Below are 20,083 nucleotides of genomic sequence, written 5' to 3'. Positions count from 1 at the left end.
AGATATTTCCAAAGCTCTTATCAACATTTCATCCCAGGAGATATGCTGCCTGCCAGGGGCCCGTATCCGAGACTTTACGGAGGCATTGTCGAGGATTATTCCACCCTCTGACTACTATCCCCTGCTTCTCATCCATGTGGGCACTAATGATACTGCAAGGTGTGACACTGAGCAGATCAAGAGTGACTTCAGGGCTCTGGGGGCACGGGTGAGGGAGTTTGGGGCACGTGTGGTATTCTCCTCAATCCTGCCTGTCAGTGGTAGGGGGCCTATGACATCGTTGCCATCACAGAAACTTGGTGGGATAATACACGATTGATATATTGGTATTTGAAGGGTACAGCCTGCTTAGGAAGGATAGACAGGGAAGAAAGGGAAGCAATGTTGCCTTATATATTAAAAATGTACATACGTGGACCGAGGTGGAGGTGGACGTGTTGAGAGCCTCTGGGTTAGACAAAGAGGGGTAAAAAGCGAGGGTGATGTCCTGCTAGGGGTCACCTATAGGCTGCCTACCCAGGTGGAAGAGGTAGATGAGGCTTTTTTTAAACAACTAACCAAGTCATGCAGGGCCCAGGATTTGGTGGTGATGGGGGACTTCAGCTTTCCAGATATGTGTTGGGGAAACTAATACAGCAGGGCACAGACTATCCAATAAGTTCTTGGACTGCATTGGAGACAATTTTTTATTCCAAAAGGTTGTAAAAGCTACCAGGTGAAAGCTGTTCTAGATGTGATTTTAACAAATAGGGAGGAATTGGGTGAGAATTTGAAAGTGGAAGGCAGCTTGGGTGAAAGTGATCATAAAATCATAGAGTTCACAATTCTAAGGAGGGGTAGAAGGGAGAACAGCAAAATAGAGATAATGGATTTCAGGAATGTGGATTGTGGTAAACTCAGAGCTGGTAGGTAAGGTCCCATGGGAAGCAAAACTGAGGGTTAAAACAGCTGAGGAGAGTTGGCAGTTTTTCAAAGGGACATTATTAAGGGCCCAAAAGCAAGCTATCCCGCTGCAAAGGAAAGATAGAAAATATGGCAAAAGACCACCTTGGCTTAACCAGGAGATCTTACATGATCTCAAAGTAAAAAAGGAATCGTATAAAAATGGAAACAAGGACAAATTACAAAGGATGAATATAAGCAAACAACACAAGAATGCAGGAGCAAGATTTGAAAGGCTAAGGCACAAAATGAGCTCAAACTAGCTACAGGCATAAAGGGAAACAAGAAGGCTTTTTATAAATACATTAGAAACAAGAGGAAGACTAGGGATAGGGTAGGGCCATTGCTCAGTAAGGAGGGAGAAACAGTAACGGGAAACTTGGAAATGGCAGAGATGCTTTATGACTTCTTTGTTTCGGTCTTCACTGAGAAGTCTGATGAAGGAATGCCTAACGTACTGAATGCTGGTGGGAAAGGGGTAGAGTTAGAAGTTGAAATAAAAAAAAGAGCAAATTAAAAATCACTTAGAAAAATTAGATGTCTGCAAGTCACCAGGGCCTGACGAAATGCACCCTAGAATACTCAAGGAGCTGATAGAGAAGGTATCTGAGCCTTTATCTATCATCTTTGGAAAATCATGGGAGACAGGAGAGATTCCAGAAGACTGGAAAAGGGCAAATATAGTGCCCATCTATAAAAAGGGGAATAAGAATAACCCAGGAAACTACAGGCCCATCAGCTTAACTTCTGTGTCAGGAAAGATAATGGAGCAGGTCATTAAAGAAATCATCTGCAAGCAATTGGAAGGTGGTAAGGTGATAGGGAACAGCCAGCATGGATTTGTAAAGAACAGATTATATCAAACCAATCTGATAGCTGCCTTTGATAGGATAACAAGACTTGTGTATAGGGGAGAAGCTGTGGATGTGGTATACCTAGACTTTAGTAAAGCATTTGATATGCTCTCACGTGATATTCTTTTCAATAAACTAGGCAAATACAACGTAGATGAGGCTACTATAAGGTGGGTGCATAACTGGCTGGATAACTGTACCCAGAGAGTAGTTCTTTATGGTTCTCAATCCTGCTGGAAAAGTATAAAAAGTGGGGTTCTGCAGGGGTCTGTGTTAGGACTGGTTCCGTTCAATATCTTCATATTTAGATATTAAAATGGAAAGTATGTTTGCAGGTGATACCAAGCTGGGAGGGGTTGCAAGTGCTTTGGAGGATAGGGTCATAATTCAAAATGATCTGGATAAATTGGAGAAATGGACTGAGGTAAACAGGATGAAGTTTAGTAAGGACAAATGCAAAGTGCTCCACTTGGGAGGAGCAATCAGTGTCACACATACAGAATGGGAAAGGACTGCCTAGGAATGACTACAGCAGAAAGGGATCTAGGAGTTATAGTGGACCACAAGCTAAATATGAGTCAACAGTGTGATGTTGTTGCAAAAAAAGCAAACATGATTCTGGAATGCATTAACAGGTGTGTTGTGAACAAGACACGAGAAGTCATTCTTCCGCTCTACTCTGCGCTGGTTAGACCTCAGCTGGAGTATTGTGTCCAGTTCTGGGCATTGCAGTTCAAGACAGATGTGGAGAAATTAGAGGGTCTACAAAAGAGCAACAAGAATGATTAAAGGTCTAGAGAACATGACCTATGAAGAAAGGCTGAAAGAATTGGGCTTGTTTAGTTTGGAAAAGAGAAGATTGAGGGGAGACATGATAGCAGTTTTCAAGTATCTAAAAAGGTGTCATAAGGAGGAGGGGAAAAAACTTGTTCTTCTTGGCCTCTGTGGATAGAACAAGAGGCAGTGGACTTAAACTGCAGCAAGGGGGGTTTAGGTTGGACATTAGGAAAAAGTTCCTAACTGTCAGGGTGGTCAAACAGTGGAATAAATTGCTTAGGGAGGTTGTGGAATCTCCACCGCTGGAGATATTTAAGAACAGGTTAGATAGATGTCTATCAGGGATGGTTTAGACAGTACTTGGTCCTGCCATGAGGGCAGGGGGCTGGACTCGATGGCCTCTCGAGGTCCCTTCCAGTCCTAGTATTTTATGATTCTATAAGATCGTCTCTGTGCCCTCTTCATAATATGGTAGAATTTTTGATTAAAGAAAACTATATTTACACTCAAACTAATTGGTGTAAAATTGTAAGTAAACTTACCTGTTGTGAGACTGAATTTAAGTCATTTTAACCTAATTGTCATAAAAACCTAAGGGACATTTTAAATTAGAAATAAATTATGTAAATATCTGATTTAGCAAAAGAAATACAAGGATGCCAATTTAAAAATCAATAGTCCATTTGTTTTGTGGAACCAGTGAGAAGCTGTTGAAACATTGTTTTCTGATGAAACTGAGAAGCAGGCAGAGTGACTCTTGGCTTATGTCTACACTACAGTGATCTTTCAAAAAAGTTCTTTCAGAAGACCTCCTATGAAAAAACTTCTTTCAAAAGAGTGCATCCATATACAAAAAGGCAGATTGAAAGATCAATCTGCTCTTTTGACAGAGAGCAGCCACACAGCCCTGTTCTTTCAAAAGACTGAGCCAGGAATTGAAAAATCTGGCACCATGATGACTGCTCTTTCAAAAAAGGGCCCCTGGGGCATCCACACCTGTGTTTTCCCCAAAAGAACCTTGTGGAAAAAGGCGGTCTTCCTCATCTGGGAGAGCAAGAGGGCTGCTGGAAAAAGTGCCGTGTTCTTCCTATTTCAGATCAAAAGAATGCATTTTGTGTGTAGATGCTCCAGAGGTTTTCTAGAAGAAGGGCCTGCTTTTCCAAAAGAACTTGCTAGTGTAGACCCAGCTGCAGTGTGTATGTGTGTATATATGTGCTTAATATAGTCCCATCAGGGCCCTAAGTTAGGTGAATTACTGTCTTATTTTATCATTACATGCATCCAGGTGGGGAGAAAAGTCTTTCCTTTCATTGTTGACAGATTTTAATAGGGATATTGCAAGAACTGCTCTGATTTGTCACACTAATCCTAACAGTGGCTTGTTATTTTATGAATACGTCTTGGCTTATCTACAATAGATTAGTAATTGTACACTTGAAAGAACATGAGGTAACCATTACTGATATAGTTTTGTAGCCAGGACAACAGAGTGCTTGGCTTAGCAATGGAAGATTTATTTTCCATATTATTGCTATTAGAAAACAAAAATATTAATATAAGCCAAAGAATAAAACTTAAACATTTTGAGCAGACAGTGTAACTTAACCATAGGGTGTGTTTTGCATGACTTTTCCCTCCAGGAGATATAAAACGTGGTCAACCAGCACTTTTATTTTTTATAACCAATAATATGTTTTTCAGCAGATTGGCCTCTCACTGGAATAGTGAATGCAGATCATTAGATCATCAAGAAATATGAACTAAGTTTGCTTTATAATCACTTAAAACCAACCCAATTTATGAAAGAATCAATTTCTTTAGTGTTGCTACTGCAACCACTTTACTCCTTTGGTACACAGGTCGAAACCCACCTCCTCAATTATCCTGTGCATGGGTGGCCTCTAGGTCAGTGTTCTTCATCTATACGTATCCTTGCATATTCTGTGGATCCTGGTGGCAAGCTGTATTGAATGTTTTACTTCTTTCTGCTATAAGCTGTTTCTCGTTTGAAAGAAAGAAGCAGCGTACAGCAGAAAAGTCACTGGCATCCAATATTGAATCAGCTGGCTGGGCAAGATCAGTAGTGTCTCATGGTCTGAAGTTCACTGCATCTCAGCTGTTAAAATAGATTCCTCTTTGTGTACAACCTGCCTGAAGTAATGTCTGGCTCCTTCTACATTCCCTTGCCTTCTGTCCTCCCTACCCACTTTTTTCAGGTTTGCTCACAAGAGGACAAAATGCAGTGATTTCAAGGAAATACTACCTGGCTTTAATGCCTCATGATCACCGTGGTGCCTGTACTTCCATAGTCACAACTGACTTAGGTGTTTCTTTTAATCCACTTAGTGTTGGCCATGCCTTACACAACTCAAGAAACCTTAGCTTAAATATACTTTTCTCCCTTTTTCTGTGACCTCAGCAAAATTAAAGCACAGCTGCTCAACTAAATCTTGAGGACTTTTGTGTTGAAGACGGTAATGATGCTTGGCACCACACTGACCGTAAAAATAAGTGAATCAAATTACAGATGTTACCTGAAATGTTAAAAAATTTAAACCAAAACCTTACCTTTGAGTTTTGGCATGGAAGAAATGAAATGGTCAGGCAAGTTAGTGTAATTTGAACATAAATGAGTCCTCCAATTGCATTGATCATCTTTTAGCATTTAGAACTGTTCTGTTGGAATGGAAAAGTGTCTTAGAAATGTGCATTTCTTTTACCCTTCATAAAAGCACAGAAGACTTGACAGTGCTAATCTTCAGTGTTTGTTAATGGAAGGAACGGTTCTTGATTTATACAGTAGTATTTATTCACAGGGAAAAATAATTGTTAAACTTACTTGATGGGTCAAATTCTGATCTTTTATGATGCATTCAACATCACAAGCTAGTGGGTTAAGTCCAGGCTTATGTTGTCAATGAAATCAGAATGTAACCTAACAATTAAAATGTGAAGTAAGTTATTTTTTGTCAAGTTGTTAAAATTATTGGTTTTGCTTGAATTAGATACAGTCTAGCATTGAAAGGATCGAAGAGTAAGCATCTTAGGACAACAGAATTCAGCTGTGAGGCTGTTTCCTTAGTATGAGATCTAGAATATCATTTAGCTTTGCAAACCATTTCATCCTGTGTTTCAGCATTTGCCTGTGCATATTAACTCTGAATTTCCCTACAGGAGATGGCACTATGTAATGAAGTTAAACCTCTTCAGATCATTCCTGTTCATCTGGTCCAGCCATTGAAACCAAATTCCCCTACTCATCTGGCAATGAGTCAGGTGGATTTGGTGGAACGCCTTTTGAAAGATCTGGGAACAGAAAATTCTGGGTTTACTATTGACAATGTCATGAAGGTAGGAGAAATCTATAGTATATTAAGTCTCTCTTTCTTGGTTGAATGTAGTTTTGTGTTTAACATATACACCAATTAATGAGGACCAGTGAGCTTCTCTGTGTGGTATTAGTCAACCTTAGTATTAGTCAACCATAATTCAAAAGAGTGCCGACTCATGGTACTTGGTTGGAGAAACATGTCTGTCTGTCTAACAAGACAATCACAATGCTGCTGTTGCAGTGGGCAATCCAGATTAAGGTACAGATCCTTTGATCTGACTGATCTATGCTCAGCACACAGTGGAATGGGGCTGCCAAAGGATGTTTAAACTTTCCTTTGTTTTTTCCCCAAAACGTGGTGAGACTAGACAGGGATAGTTGAACTCCAGGATTGAACTAGAATAATGTTTTTCACCAATATTTTCAGTTTGCAACAGGGGCATTGGAGCACAGAGTATATGAGGTGCGCGATACAGCATTACGGATTATCTTCGATATGTACAGGCAACACCAGACCATGATACTGGACTATCTTCCTCCAGATGATGCCAATACACGCAAGAATGTTCTCTATAAAACACTCTTTGATGGATTTACTAAAATAGATGGTAGACTAACTGAAGCTGAGCTTAAGGTAAGTAATAAGACAGTGGAAAGTGTACAGCTATGTTAAGTTTATGTATTTTCAGTAGTACCTTGCTGGAAACATTGAATTTGTAGCTGCGCTCATCAAAAACATTTCTGATAATACTCATCTCAGAATTTCATATTTGTAAATATCTTGGTTGCATAGTTAAAAAAGACTAACACTCCCTTTAATCTATATGAATCAGTTTATACTAAATCACTGCTATGACAGGGATCAAACATGAAAAAAGCACAAATTATATTTCTGAAACAGTAACAATTTTCTACATCAGTAATAAAAATCTAGGTGTCAGTGCCAGTATGATCATTCTGTGACCATGGGATGAAGGAAAGATATGTTAATTTATTCATTATGTCTTCAGTTATTATAAGACCATCTAAGTCATAATGCATTTATTTAAAATTAGTACAGGCTGAACCTTCTAAAACCAGCACTCTTTGGTTTGGCAGCGTCCCTCATTTAGTAGGACCATAGGGGGAAGCTCCTGGACCAGAGAGCCGGGGCAGGAGGGCAAGCGGAGCCAACCTCTTGTCAGAGCCACAGGGGTCATGGGGTTGGAGGCAGCAGCCTTCAGCAGCCCCATGCGAGGCTGAGGCAAGGGGACATTAACCTCCCCTGGTCTGGCAAAATACATCATTTGGGACCACTGAGGTCCCAAGGGTTCTGGACCATGAAGGTGTAACCTGTAAAGAAAATCCTTTTTTGTTTATATTGTAAGGGATCAGTTGCTTTATACACAGTAAGAAAACATTTTTTATGTACTGGATTAAATTGAGTTTATTCATCCTTCTTTGTATGAGAACGTATTACAGAACCATTATAGCGAAAGAAAAAGCAGTCAAGTAGCACTTTAAAGACTAGCAAAATGGTTTATTAGGTGAGCTTTCGTGGGACAGACCCACTTCTTCAGACCATAGCCAGACCAGAACAGACTCATATTTAAGGCACAGAGAACCAAAAACAGTAAGCAAGGAGGATAAATCAGAAAAAGATAATCAGGGTGAGCAAATCAGAGAGTGGAGGGGTGGGGGGGAAGGTCAAGAATTAGATTGAGCCAAGTATGCAGACAAGCCCCTATAGTGACTCAGAAAGTTCCCATCACGATTTAAACCATGTGTTAATGTGCCGAATTTGAATATAAAAGCCAGCTCGGCTGTTTCTCTTTCCAAAACGGTGCGATAATTCCTTTTCAGTAACACACATGCCTTTCGGTCATTGACAGAATGGCCCATTCCATTAAAATGTTGACTAACTGGTTTGTGGATCTGGAGTGTTTTGATGTCTGTTTTGTGCCCATTGACCCTTTGTCTAAGGGAGTTAGAAGTCTGTCCAATATACAAAGCATCTGGGCATTGTTGGCACATGATGGCATATATGATGTTAGTAGAGGAGCATGAGAAAGTGCCCATGATTCTGTGATTAACCTGGTTAGGTCCAGTGATGGTATTTCCAAAGAAGATATGTGGACAAAGCTGGCAGCGGGCTTTGTTGCAGGACAAGGTTCCAGGACTGGTATTCCTGGGGGTATAGACTGTGGCTGTTAGTGAAGATCCTCATGAGGTTGGGAGGTTGTCTGTAGGAGAGGACAGGCATGTCACCCAGGGCCTTCTGGAGTGTGGCATCCAGATCACAAACCAGTTAGTCAACATTTTAATGGAATGGGGCATTCTGTCAATGACCCAAAGGCATGTGTGTTACTGAAAAGGAATTATCGCACCGTTTTGGAAAGAGAAACAGCCGAGCTGGCTTTTATATTCAAATTCGGCACATTAACACTTGGTTTAAATCGTGATGGGAACTTTCTGAGTCACTATAGGGGCTTGTCTGCATACTTGGCTCAATCTAATTCTTGACCTTCCCCCCCACCCCTCCACTTTCTGATTTGCTCACCTTGATTATCTTTTTCTGATTTGTCCTCTTTGCTTACTGTTTTTGGTTCTCTGTGCCTTAAATATGAGTCTGTTCTGGTCTGGCTATGGTCTGAAGAAGTGGGTCTGTCCCACGAAAGCTCACCTAATAAACCATTTTGCTAGTCGTTAAAATGCTACTTGACGGCTTTTTGTTTTGATAGTGTATAGACTAGCACGGCTTCCTCTTTGTTACTATTATAGTGAAAGAGTATTTCTTAACAGGCACAGAAAAAAGCAGCTGCCGAAGAAGCAGAGAAACAGAAGAAAGAGGAGATTAAGGCTCTGCAAGGACAGCTGGCAGCACTGAAGGAGATCCAGGCAGAAGTTCAGGCTGGAAAGGTCAATATAATTTTTAATCAGATGTCCTGAGCTGAAATTATCTTGTAATGGTAGCATAATTACAGGTACTGCTCCTATTATTTTTTTTCCTGATGGATACTGGAAACAGATTAAGCTGCTGTATTCTCTGAGATGAAAGCTGCTTTATAACAACTCTGGTATTATATTAAGCTGCAAGAATTTAAACTGAAGTATATGAACATATTGGCCTTTACTCTTAGCAGGAAAAGAAATTCCGTGCTATGTTTTTCATAGCGTTGTACAAATTTATGTCCTCATAGATTTGTTTGATCCATCATGTGATGTTTGATGGATGCTTCTACAGGCTTTGGATTTCCAAGTATTTTGTTAGAGTAATGCAAGGATAGTACGCATAACTCATATAGTCACTTAAGAACAATGCTATACTATGTAATTGTCAGCAATTGGAATTGTACATAGTTGACTTTAAAGGTTAACTGTAGAGGAGCTCTTGCCCACCCTGATTGAAAGGTTGCCACTAAAGTATATGCACCTGTGCCAAGGTATGGGCAGAGTTATGCGTACTAGAGAGGAATACTGTTGTGTCCCAGCACTCTGGAGAAATCCACTTTGGGAAGGGTGGCTGTCTGCACCACAGCCTTTGCTGCCTTGACTTTGCTTCTTGTTTCTTCACTGATTGAACTTACTTTGTATTTATCTGTTCTTGCTCTCTCGGCATTTCAGAAAGGATTCTTTCCTGGCCAGTGCTTTAGTTACTAATGGAATTACTGACTTCTATTTCTCTGTTTAGCAGGAGAAAGAAAATGATTTTCAAAAGACTCATGGTAGGTATAGCTTAAAACCATTCAATGAAACACAGAAACCAAATTAGCCTTGAAATGTTTTGAATGAGGAAGTAGTTAGAACACATAGCATCCAATATGTGATTGACCATGACATAATGCATGCTAACTCTGAGTTCAGAAGTGCACAGATCCTACAGCTTTGAACTGCCTGAGACTCAATCTGATAGACAGTCATTCTGTCTTCAGGGGACAACTGACCATTTATTAAGCTAACATTGGTTGCAATCAACTAGGCTGGGGGCTTCTTCCTACTATATGCAGGAATGTTGCATTATGGTGCTGCATATGCTTATAGTTGCTTTTCAGTGTTTAGGGGTGTACCATTGCAAATGGGGGGGAGGTTGGGAAATTATTGTTTCTAGTTGTAATGGCAGCTGGCTAAGAATGATCTATTGAGTTTAACAGGTTCCTTGTTACAGGTGAGCAGGTAAAAAAAGTCACCCTGTCTGCAGCAACAGAGATTCCAGATGATCATTCCTTGGTTGCAAATTATTTAGATAAGTAAGTAAAACCAGCAGCTGCTAGCCACTTCAAAAGACTAATTGCTAAAGAGTAGCTAGTGATAATCCAAATGCAGATAATTGTTCTGATGTTTGTAGACAGTTCATTAACACTTGATTTAAATCGTATTTAATGGAGTCATTTTGATTATTTTATTTTCTTCCTCCTTATTCTTTATCTTCTAAAATACAAATAATTAAGGCTGAGCAAATCAGGATTACCCCAACTATACAAATAGTGAAGAGCATGTACATGTGTTCTGAGAAGTTGTCTGTGGATTAGAAAACTATCACAATATGACTGTTTATCACTGTTATGGAAACAGGCCAAGCTAAGACTAAGAAAGCTCTTTAAGATAGGATAAACTGCCCAAGGGAACTTTTTGCCAGTACTTATGTCTAGTAATGTGTCTCTGTTTGACTGAACATTTTGGTGTAACTACAACTTTACAAAAAGTCTCTGTGTGATCCCACTCAAAGCACTTATTCTGTAGGGATGATATTTTGTACAAACAAGTCTGTTGCAAAAAGATTGTAAACTGAAGGGATGTTTCCCCTTGATTTGGATTTCATATTTCTTTTAGTAATCAATAGCATTTGTTATCATTCTTCTGTCTTGTCCAGTTTGTGCATTTTTTGTGGTGAAAGGGATGAATCATTCACAGAAGAAGGCTTGGATCTCCATTACTGGAAACATTGCCCTATGTTGACAAGGTGTGAGCACTGCAAACAGGTCAGTCATTGGACTCCAAAGTCTGCATCACTATATAACATAACGTACTGTGACAGACCCAGGCCCACAGCCAGCTACAGCACCCTGTGGAAGGGGAGATATATAGGCAGCTGAGTGTGCATCTTTTATGTTCCCCAAGGACTAAGGCCCAGGAAGGATCAGCCTGCAGCACCAGGGTGAGCCAACACCTGGGGCTAGTTAAGCAGCTGCAGCCAATCAAAGCCTGTGGGGCCCTTAAAAAGGCTTCCCCCCAGGAAGGAGGGGGAAGGAGATAGAAGATGGGCTGGGGAGAGGAGACTCACCAAGGAAAAGAACTGTAACTATCAAAGGAAGGTAGTGCAGTTGTGTTACAAAGCGGTCTGGTGGAAGTGGCCCAGGGAGGCAGGCGGTGGCACTAGAAGGGCCCAGAGAGGGAAGCTTCTCCTGCCTGAGCTGCCTAGGGTCCTTGGGCTGGAACCCGGGATGTGGGATGGGACCGGGTTCCTCCCAGACCACCCCACGCATCAGGCCAGCCCTAGACAGGCAGTGGGTAAGGAGCACACCTCCTTCCCAAAAGACTGTGGTTTTGGACTAGCCAGTGATGAGAACAGCCCAGTGATGCTGTGAACCAAGCCCTTGCGAGCACAGCAAACAGAGTGAGGGACACAGTGGGCCTCTGAGGTTGCTTTTAAACTGCCACATAGTGCAGGGACCCCCAAGGACAAGCCCTGGGTTGTGTCACAATACGCATTCCAGAACTAGAAGAAGCAGTGAATTATTCTGTTGTCAATCAATAAGGTGCAAAAAGTGAACATTGCTGTCTAACTGAAAGTTCAGTTTGTGGAAGAATCATTGTCATGGACAAATAACACAAGGAAAAGGAGCAATATAAGGAACCAGGTTAACAACCAAAGTGTATCTGCTCAATATACTTGCTAATTTAAAATGTATCTTCACATTAAAATGAGGAAACTGGAAAGGAAGGGGATCTCTATCCTGGGTTAGGACAAACACCTTTTAAATAGTAACGGAGAGATAGCTGTGCTAGTCTATATACTATGAAAACAAAAAGCAGTCCAGTAGCACTTTAAAGACTAACAAAATAATTTATTAGATGATGAGTTCTTCGGATCATAGCCATACCAGAACAGACTCAGTATTTAAGGCACAGAGAAAATTGCTCACCTTGATAATATTTTTCTTATTTGTCAACCTTGATTACTATTTTTGGTCCCCTGTGCCTTAAAAAATGAGTCTGTTCTGGCATGGCTATGGTCTGAAGAAGTGGGTCTGTCCCACAAAAGCTCATCACCTTATAAATTTTCTTAGTCTTTAAAGTACTACTGGACTGCTTTTTTGTTTTGACCTTTTAAATAGTGTTTGGAAGGAAAGGCGGTATCAACCAACAGAGGAATTGCTGCTGTGCAGTTTAAGCTGAAGGTGCATGTGTGAAAATCGGAGCTTTTACTCTTCATGAAACTCTCAATCATTTCAGATCAGGTCAAATTTACTTTGGTATTTACAGCTGCTTTGTAAACAACTTTTACCTGAAGTTCCACTTACAACACCATTTGTGTCCCCAAGACTTCCATGGGAGTTACACCCATTTATTGCAGGATGAATTTGGCCTAGGAACTTTTACTGAGGTGTTTTTAATGTGAATTGTTCATTGATTTACTCAACCACTGGCACTGTCTTGTCTGTAGGTGCTGCTAGCTATACTGTGCAAGACTATCCCAGAAAATATATGTATTCCTGTTTTGTCCCAGTGCCAGCCGGTACATACAAATTAATATTGCATGTATGTTCATACACAGTATAATATATGGAATCATGTGTAACTATATTTAAATGTCAGAGTAGCAGTAAACACAGTATCAGGTTTTAAGTTACCTTTCATTGTTTTATTTTTAAGCCCATAATTTATAGATTTTTGCTTTAAATTTGCAGGTTGTATGTGTATGGAACACAAGCAGAGTGTTATCTGACTTAAGCATTTTTGACAGTTTACTCTATGCCCCATTTTCAAAGGTGAATTAGAAGACCAAGTCTCACTGATTTTTTTTTTCCGCCCCCCCCCCCCCCCCCCCCAGTGACACTTAGGGTGAATCTATATTTAGTGGTTGTCCAGAGTTTGATTTTTGCCAGGTGTTTTAAGATGCGCCAGAATCAATCTCTCTGGGTTCAGCTGTCGACCCTGGTACTCCATGCTATTGTGTAGAGAAAGGGACATCGGCGCAAGCCTAAAGAGCCCTGATTTAGACAGAGTAAGAGAGTCAATTCTGATACACAATTCAAGCTACACCATTAGTGTAGCTAGGATCGATGTATCGGAAATGGACTTAGAACCCTAATGTAGATCTAGCCTTAGGGTCATGTGTGCCTAAGTCACTTTGAAAAATGCTCCTTGAACTCTAAAGTTGTTAAAGATCTAACAATTTGAAAGCACACCACATGTCTATATACATATGTCTGTTGTATTCTCAGACACCTCTCTGTTGCAGGTGGTAGAGATAGCAAGCCTGACAGAACACTTGCTGACCGAGTGTGATAAAAAAGATGGCTTTGGGAAATGTCAACGCTGTAGTGAGGCCCTTCCAAAAGAGGAACTACCCAAACACGTGAAGGGAAAAGCTTGCAATCGTGAGTAGCTTCAAATGGATTGAGAGAGGCCTGGGAGAGCTGCAAGTACTCAGCACCTTGGGAAAATCAGGGTACTTCTACTTAGGTGCTGAACTATGGATATGGAATCCTAACAAGGCTAAAGATTGAATATTTTTAGCCTAACCCTCCTTGCCTTGACGTGCTCCCTGCGCTCACCTCCTGTTAATGCTGGTGGGAATGTCTTGTGAGCAAGAGCAGAAAACTTGTGAAGATGACTCCACAGTTGAGATCATCCACATCACTATAGTACAAGCTGCACACACGTCTGTGATAACTGTTCTTTTCCTTTTCATTTTTTTCTTTTGATTGATTTGATTTTTTTCTTTTACCTTTCAAGAAACCATTTCCATCTCTTGTTCACAGAAACTGGCAGAGATCAATCTGTTCCTCTTGCATTTGGCAAAGCACGTGGTAATAGCGCCTCTTCCCCCCACCCCTCCTTTCTAATTTTTTCAGCCGCAAAGCCAGAAAAGGTGGCAAACCATTGTCCCTTGTGCCATGAAAACTTCGCCCCCGGAGAGGAGGTAAGAGAGAAATGAGTGTAATGTCAAATTGGGCTTGCTAGTCTCATCACTAAGACTTCAATAATTAATTCTTTAACACTGGAATTACTTACACTGCCTGAATTTAACTGTATCAAAAAGTAGCTGGGTACCTGTGACTTCAGATTCTACTGCAATGATAGTAAATACAAACTGGTAGCAAACTACTTTCAAAGGTAGTGCAAAACAGGCTTGTAATGGCTGCCTTTCTTCTTCTGTTATCAGCCTTGGAACAGGAACTGCTGCCTCTAATTCTTCTATTTCTCCCCCCACCCCCTTCATTTGATTTGTGAAGTGATTTAACTGTCTCACATTTAGGCTTATTCAGGTTACAGTTGTTCTTGATTATTCCACTTTTGGCTTTCATTCAGAGGTCTAAAGCTGATCAAGACAGTATTTAATAAGCAAAAAAAAGCAAGTGTGTTCACTTAAACCCAGCTTGACTGTGAGATATTCCTGATTTTTCTCCTTCATGCAGGCAAGAACAGTTAAAATATGCTTGCTTTTCTTAGTGAAAGGATACACAATATTTCATTTTTCCTTTGACACTGTACAAAGTGTGTACAGGTGTGTGCGCATATGTATAGATACAGAAATACTCTTTGTATGAAAACCTGCTGTTTCTCTGCTTTTTTAACAATATTTGTTTCTTAATTGATCATAGGCCTGGAAATCTCACCTAATGGGCAAAGATGGCTGTAAAATGAATCCACGGAGGGCACACACACTCAATAAAACTCTGCTGATGCAGCCTGGTATGGATTTCCTCATGATTAGTATGCTTTTCTCTTTGTTCACTTTCTTAAGGAGAAGGCTCTATTCTAGAAAGCAAGTTGAGCCTTAGTCAGTAAGTGTTCTGTGCATTATTGAAGTTTGTATATATGCTGACTCTTTGTTTCTAATATGTTGACATAGAATAGCACATGCACAGGGCAAATTACCTGCTGTTACTCCAGTGAGTCTCAATGACATTGACACAGATGCACTGTTGTAATGGAGTGGAGAAATTTCCTCAGTTTATATTTTGTCTTTAGAGTTTGTGTTGTTTTATGGAGCCAGCATACCCCCAAAAACTCTCCTTGCTGTAATTGCCCTCTTCTGTCGTAGGGTGCGCTATGAACTGAGCAGTCAGCTGCTTAAATGCTATTCGGTCAATGTACCTCAGGCTTGAGAGGGCCAACTGAAGTATGCTAATCTAATCCTAAAAGTGGAATGGAGGGAATTGAATAAGTAATCTTTATCTGTCCTTGTCTTTCGGCTTACACTTGTTAGGGAGAAGAAGGGGATTGTGATGTAGAGATCTAGAAACTGGTACAGTAGGTTGAAAAACATTATACAAAAGCCTGAGGTAGGTAGGCAGATAATTGAACTCTGACCATGGACTCATGTCAGATACAGTGGGTCTCTGAACAAATTGATATGTTGATGTCAAATGTTAGTGAGTACTCCCTGGCCTAGATTCAAACTTGCAGTCCATCTTTTGTTACTACTCACTTGAATAATCCTGCTCCCTCCAAAATCAATATTATTTCTGTCAATGTTGCAGCTAAGGTATGTACCTAAAATGCAAGAGTGATGCTGCATTTGTTTGTGATGGTAATCTGTATGTTCTTTTTTCAGGCAAAGCAGCAGGATTAAGCTTAACCAAATCAGGGTCTACAGGAACAAAACTTCGATCTCCCTCTGTAGGAAGCAAGATCCCTACCCCAAAAGGGGGCCTCAATAAAAGCACTGGCAGAACATATGCAAAGCGATGACATGAGAAAGTATTTGTTTCCTTTGTCTCCATTACTGAGCAAGTTTTATGGGATGCATGTTTCCACGGTTGGTTTTCAAGTGATGGGACCCCCATGTCATCCAATTCATCTGAACTACACATTGCTGTTTGTGAACCACAAATAGTGTTTGTCTACTTCATTTATCCAGTAGTTAAACTTGTATATTCATTCTCTCTGTGCAGTGTTGTATAAAACTATCCCAAGAATCTGCATTTCACTAACAGTGAAGGACACTGTTGGGGACAGAGGCTCTGTCTTTTGGGGACAGAGGCTCTGCACGCCCTTTGCGCTCCCCCAGCAGCACAGAGAGAGCAAAAGCAACTGCCCCTTTGATGAGGATTCTCTTAGCATGGGGAGTCTTAGTAGTATAGATCAAGCATAGCCAGATCCTGAGCTCTATCCACTACAGCAGCAACTAATACAGAAATCAGAGGAATAGATGTGTTAGTCTGTATCCACAAGAACAACACGGAGTCCTGTGGCACCTTAGAGACTAGCAGATTTATTTGGGCATAAGCTTTCATGGGTAAAGCTTACGCCCAAATAAATCTATTAGCCTTTAGAGTGCCACAGGATTCCTTGTTGTTTTTGTAATGTAGAGATTATGGCCAAAGTTTTAGCATACTTTAGCTGTGCCTGGTCAATGTCTTGTCCCATGGGATCGGGGGAAAGCTAGTATAAACAAGAGCATGGTAGATGCCAGGACAACTAAGGAAATAGGTGAAGGATCACAAAGCCACAACTGGCTCTCTTTTGGCCCTTCCTCTGGGCATAGCAGACTAGTCCTCCTAATTCAAATTATATCAGGTTTTCAGAAGAAAGCTTTGAGGTATCTGTTCCGTAGAACCAAAGCTTAATATGTGCTTTAAAATAGTCCCCAAACATTTAGGGAACATAATCAGTGTATCATGTGACTTTATTATGTTTAATGGAGTCACTGTAAAATTTGCTGGTAATTGTTGTCTGCCAAAATTTGCTTGGTTGTGTGGCACAGTAGAAGAAATAGTTTCACTGCATATCAGATTATGGTGAAGAAAGCTAGTCATACAGATAGAACTATAATAAGATATTTTCCCACAGTGTAGCTCTACTATGCATATTTCTGCACTGCTTCAGCCAATCAAAACCAATCTACAGAAGAAATATCCTCTTTAGGCTTTGAAACACATCAGTGAATATTATAAACACAATAGCTGTGTTGCAATCACAGTAGCTTTGCTGTCAATAAGTTTGTTACAGCAGTGTCACAATCCAACTGTTCTAATGTACAGCTAACAAAAGTTAAAGTAGAAAGTAAGTGTTGAGCAGCTAAAAAATATTACTTTGCTAGAAAGCTTGAAATTCTCCAGCTGGCCAATGTTGTGTAGCCATAAAATGATGTGGGTAAACAACATGCACTTTCTAGAAAAAATTTTAACTGCTTTTACATTCTTTCTGGTTATCTGTTTTACCTCTAACTCCAAGTTTTGGTATGATCAGTATAATAAATACTGTGTATAATAGCTTTTTTATAACTTCATATACATGGAAGAAGGTACCTGTTAAACTTTTATGCAAGGGCTTAGGCATGTTTGAAAAAAATAGATTGTCCTTCCGAAAATTATTTTACAAACATGGTTGGACAGGGTTGTGTGAACAAATACATTCCTGAAGCAATGAACTTGTGAAATAGCAGCTTCCCTAAACAAAACTCTGCAACTGTGTCTACACTAGCTCCGTATGTCAAAGGGAGCATGGTAAGTAAGGCATCAGGAGATTATTAATGAAGTGCTGCGGTGCATATGCAGCCCTTCATTAAGCTAATTCTCCCCCACGGCAACTTCGAAGTGTTAAACTTCAAACTGCCAGCTTGCGTGCAGCCGCGGCTAACCCACCGGTACTTCCAAGTACCCGAGCAACTTCAAAGTTCCTTTGCTCCTCAAAATTTCAATCCCATGGGACAAGACATTGACCAGGCACAGCTAAAGCGTGCTAAAACTTTGGCCATAATCTCTACATTACAAAATTTTGAGACGCAAAGGGACTTCAAAGTTGCTCAGGCACTTGGAGGTACCAGCAGGTTAGCCGCGGCTGCACGCAAGCCAGCACTTTGAAGTTTAACACTTCAGAGTTGCCGCAGCAGAGAATTAGCTTAATGAAGTGCTGCATATGCACCGTAGCACTTCATTAATAATCTCCCAATGCCGTACTTACCATGCTCCCTTCAAAGTAGGGAGCTAGTGTAGACACAGCCTACCAGATGTGTTTTAATTCAGAAATAATGTTAGAGAGTCCCAGCGCAGGCCAGGAACATAAAAAATTGAACTGTGCAAAGCCCAGTCTGTAGTTTCTCTTTCTCTCTCTCTCTACCTTTTAAAGTGCCCAGTTTTTAAGCAAAACAAGAATCTGAAAAGTTTTTGCCAACTGCCTTGGTCTCTATTATCCATCATAACATCCTGTAAAGCAAAAAGTCATCCCTTTGTCTGGAAACTGTATGTATCCATTACGCCATATACTGACATGATTTGATAGTAATTCTCCAACGCCCATTAATGGTACTATAGTTAAGATTCAGTCAATATGTTTTACAGCAATCCCATCTGGTCAGGGGTTTCTAATCATCCTAGGAAGCAGATTGTTGGCTGGCAGCGCAAATTTTGTTTTAGCAAATGTGGATGAAATAATTTTGGCCATTTAACTTACGGAATTGTAAAAAGCTAACCATTTCTTTTGTATACTTGCACTCAAAATTCCTGTGTTTATAAACTGAGATTGTGCAGAGTAATATGTAACAAGTGTTTTATGCTTCATTTAGGGTCTAATCTGATTCCCAGTGAAGTTTATGGAAAGCTTTGAGGTACAAAGCTCAAAGATACAAAGACCCATTGACTTCAGTAGGTTTTGCATCAGCCCTTATAACAATACATGTCTGAGTAAAAGCTACCAGGAAGGGTACCTTGGAAAAACAGTTTCTCAAGGAGAGACATGAATGTTCAAAGGCTTTTACTACACTCTTTTTTTTTCCTCTGTGGGTTTACTACAGGTATTTACTGTGCACAGTTAGTGCAGTACATATACCCAAATGTGTTTCTCAAGTAGACAACAAAAGTCCCCCAAATATTTTAATTTGTTCAGTCAGTAAAGTGCCAGGAAACCCAGAAAAGTTGCTCTTGTAATGGCCTTTTCAACAACCAAATTGTCTCCATGAGTGAATCTCCATCCTGTTTTTTTCAGGCAATGTAGTGCTTTTGATACCCTGAGGGCTATTAGAAATCTGCTACCAAAAATCTATAGAGTGGGAGGGGAAATGTCGGTTGCAGAAGAAAATACTTCTTGATCAAATTGCAAATTCCTGTGGTTATGCAGCTTTTAAAATTGACACTAGTGTAAAAGTAAGTGAAATGTTGAACTATATGCACTCCCTTTTGTGTGGGCAAGCAGCTTGCTTATGTATTAGCAGGAGAACTGACTGCATAAGAAGGAAAAAAGCAGTATATCTCATAGTCTGTCTCCAGGAGATTTTTTCACCTGTAATTTGCCACCTGTGTAGCTCCCCTGCTGGTAGCAATGGGGTAGGTATAGTCTTGAGACTGACTTCTTCACCCCTCTCCCCCCAAGCCCACGTTGTAGCCGAGCCCACCAAAATGATGTTTGGAGGTGCTAACAGAAGGTGTGGTATATACTGAGAGGACGGACCTGCTCCCTCAATACAACCTGCCCATCTGGCCCATTAGTCATAAGTCTAGACTTTTTGAAGAGGAGTGACACCTGAATCCTTGTTAATGCCAAGACCTGAGCTCTAAGTATAGTTCTAGGAGGTTGGTTGACTATTGCCCTAAAAATGGGGAAGGGTTTGGTGAACTCTGATTACTAAAAGAAGTAAAAAGTCCCTTTGAAAATATCTGAATGCTCTAGTGGCTTCCCCGGGCTGTTTTTAGAGCCCTAATTTCACAATAATTTTTTCTCGTTAGTTTTAGTTTTAGTAAAATAAACATTCATAAATCAACATTCTGCTGTATGAACTTGCTTTTAAACAGGATAGAGTTTTGGGGTGTGGTGTGTTAAAATTCATGCAAACCCTGGAGTGGCACTTCGAACACCTTTCATGCGTTGTAAATTTCAGGACATTTCCTTCTCAAATAATTTATTGTTCTGCACCACTTTCCACAGCAGGATCCAGAAATATGGAATTATAGTAATTTGAAAGCAGTATATTCTTTTGCCATATTGATAGGAATATGCTGTATTTATTGTACTTTGTATATACTATACAGTACTT

General features: G+C 40.3%; 1 protein-coding gene across 3 annotated transcripts in view; it reads left to right on the top strand.

The window, feature by feature from the left end:
* CEP104 (centrosomal protein 104) overlaps nt 1-17,557 on the top strand; it is a 37,531-nt gene extending 19,974 nt beyond the window's left edge. For 2 of the 3 annotated variants that reach the window (XM_074975832.1, XM_074975830.1), the window contains 10 exons: nt 5,748-5,924; nt 6,332-6,538; nt 8,686-8,802; nt 9,575-9,608; nt 10,049-10,130; nt 10,754-10,862; nt 13,346-13,484; nt 13,962-14,029; nt 14,712-14,802; nt 15,668-17,557. In XM_074975832.1, the coding sequence (XP_074831933.1) occupies nt 5,748-5,924; nt 6,332-6,538; nt 8,686-8,802; nt 9,575-9,608; nt 10,049-10,130; nt 10,754-10,862; nt 13,346-13,484; nt 13,962-14,029; nt 14,712-14,802; nt 15,668-15,804 (1,161 nt within the window). In that variant the 3' untranslated portion in view covers nt 15,805-17,557. The remainder of the gene's footprint in view (nt 1-5,747; nt 5,925-6,331; nt 6,539-8,685; nt 8,803-9,574; nt 9,609-10,048; nt 10,131-10,753; nt 10,863-13,345; nt 13,485-13,961; nt 14,030-14,711; nt 14,803-15,667) is intronic. The other variant, XM_074975831.1, reaches the window with a different exon arrangement.
* Nucleotides 17,558-20,083: the final 2,526 nt, after the last annotated feature.

Source organism: Carettochelys insculpta, chromosome 23 (genome assembly GCF_033958435.1).
Source record: "Carettochelys insculpta isolate YL-2023 chromosome 23, ASM3395843v1, whole genome shotgun sequence".
NCBI classification, from domain to species: Eukaryota; Metazoa; Chordata; order Testudines; family Carettochelyidae; genus Carettochelys; species Carettochelys insculpta.
The sequence above is the reverse complement of the archived record's forward strand: the minus strand, read 5'-3'. Positions and strand labels throughout refer to the sequence as shown.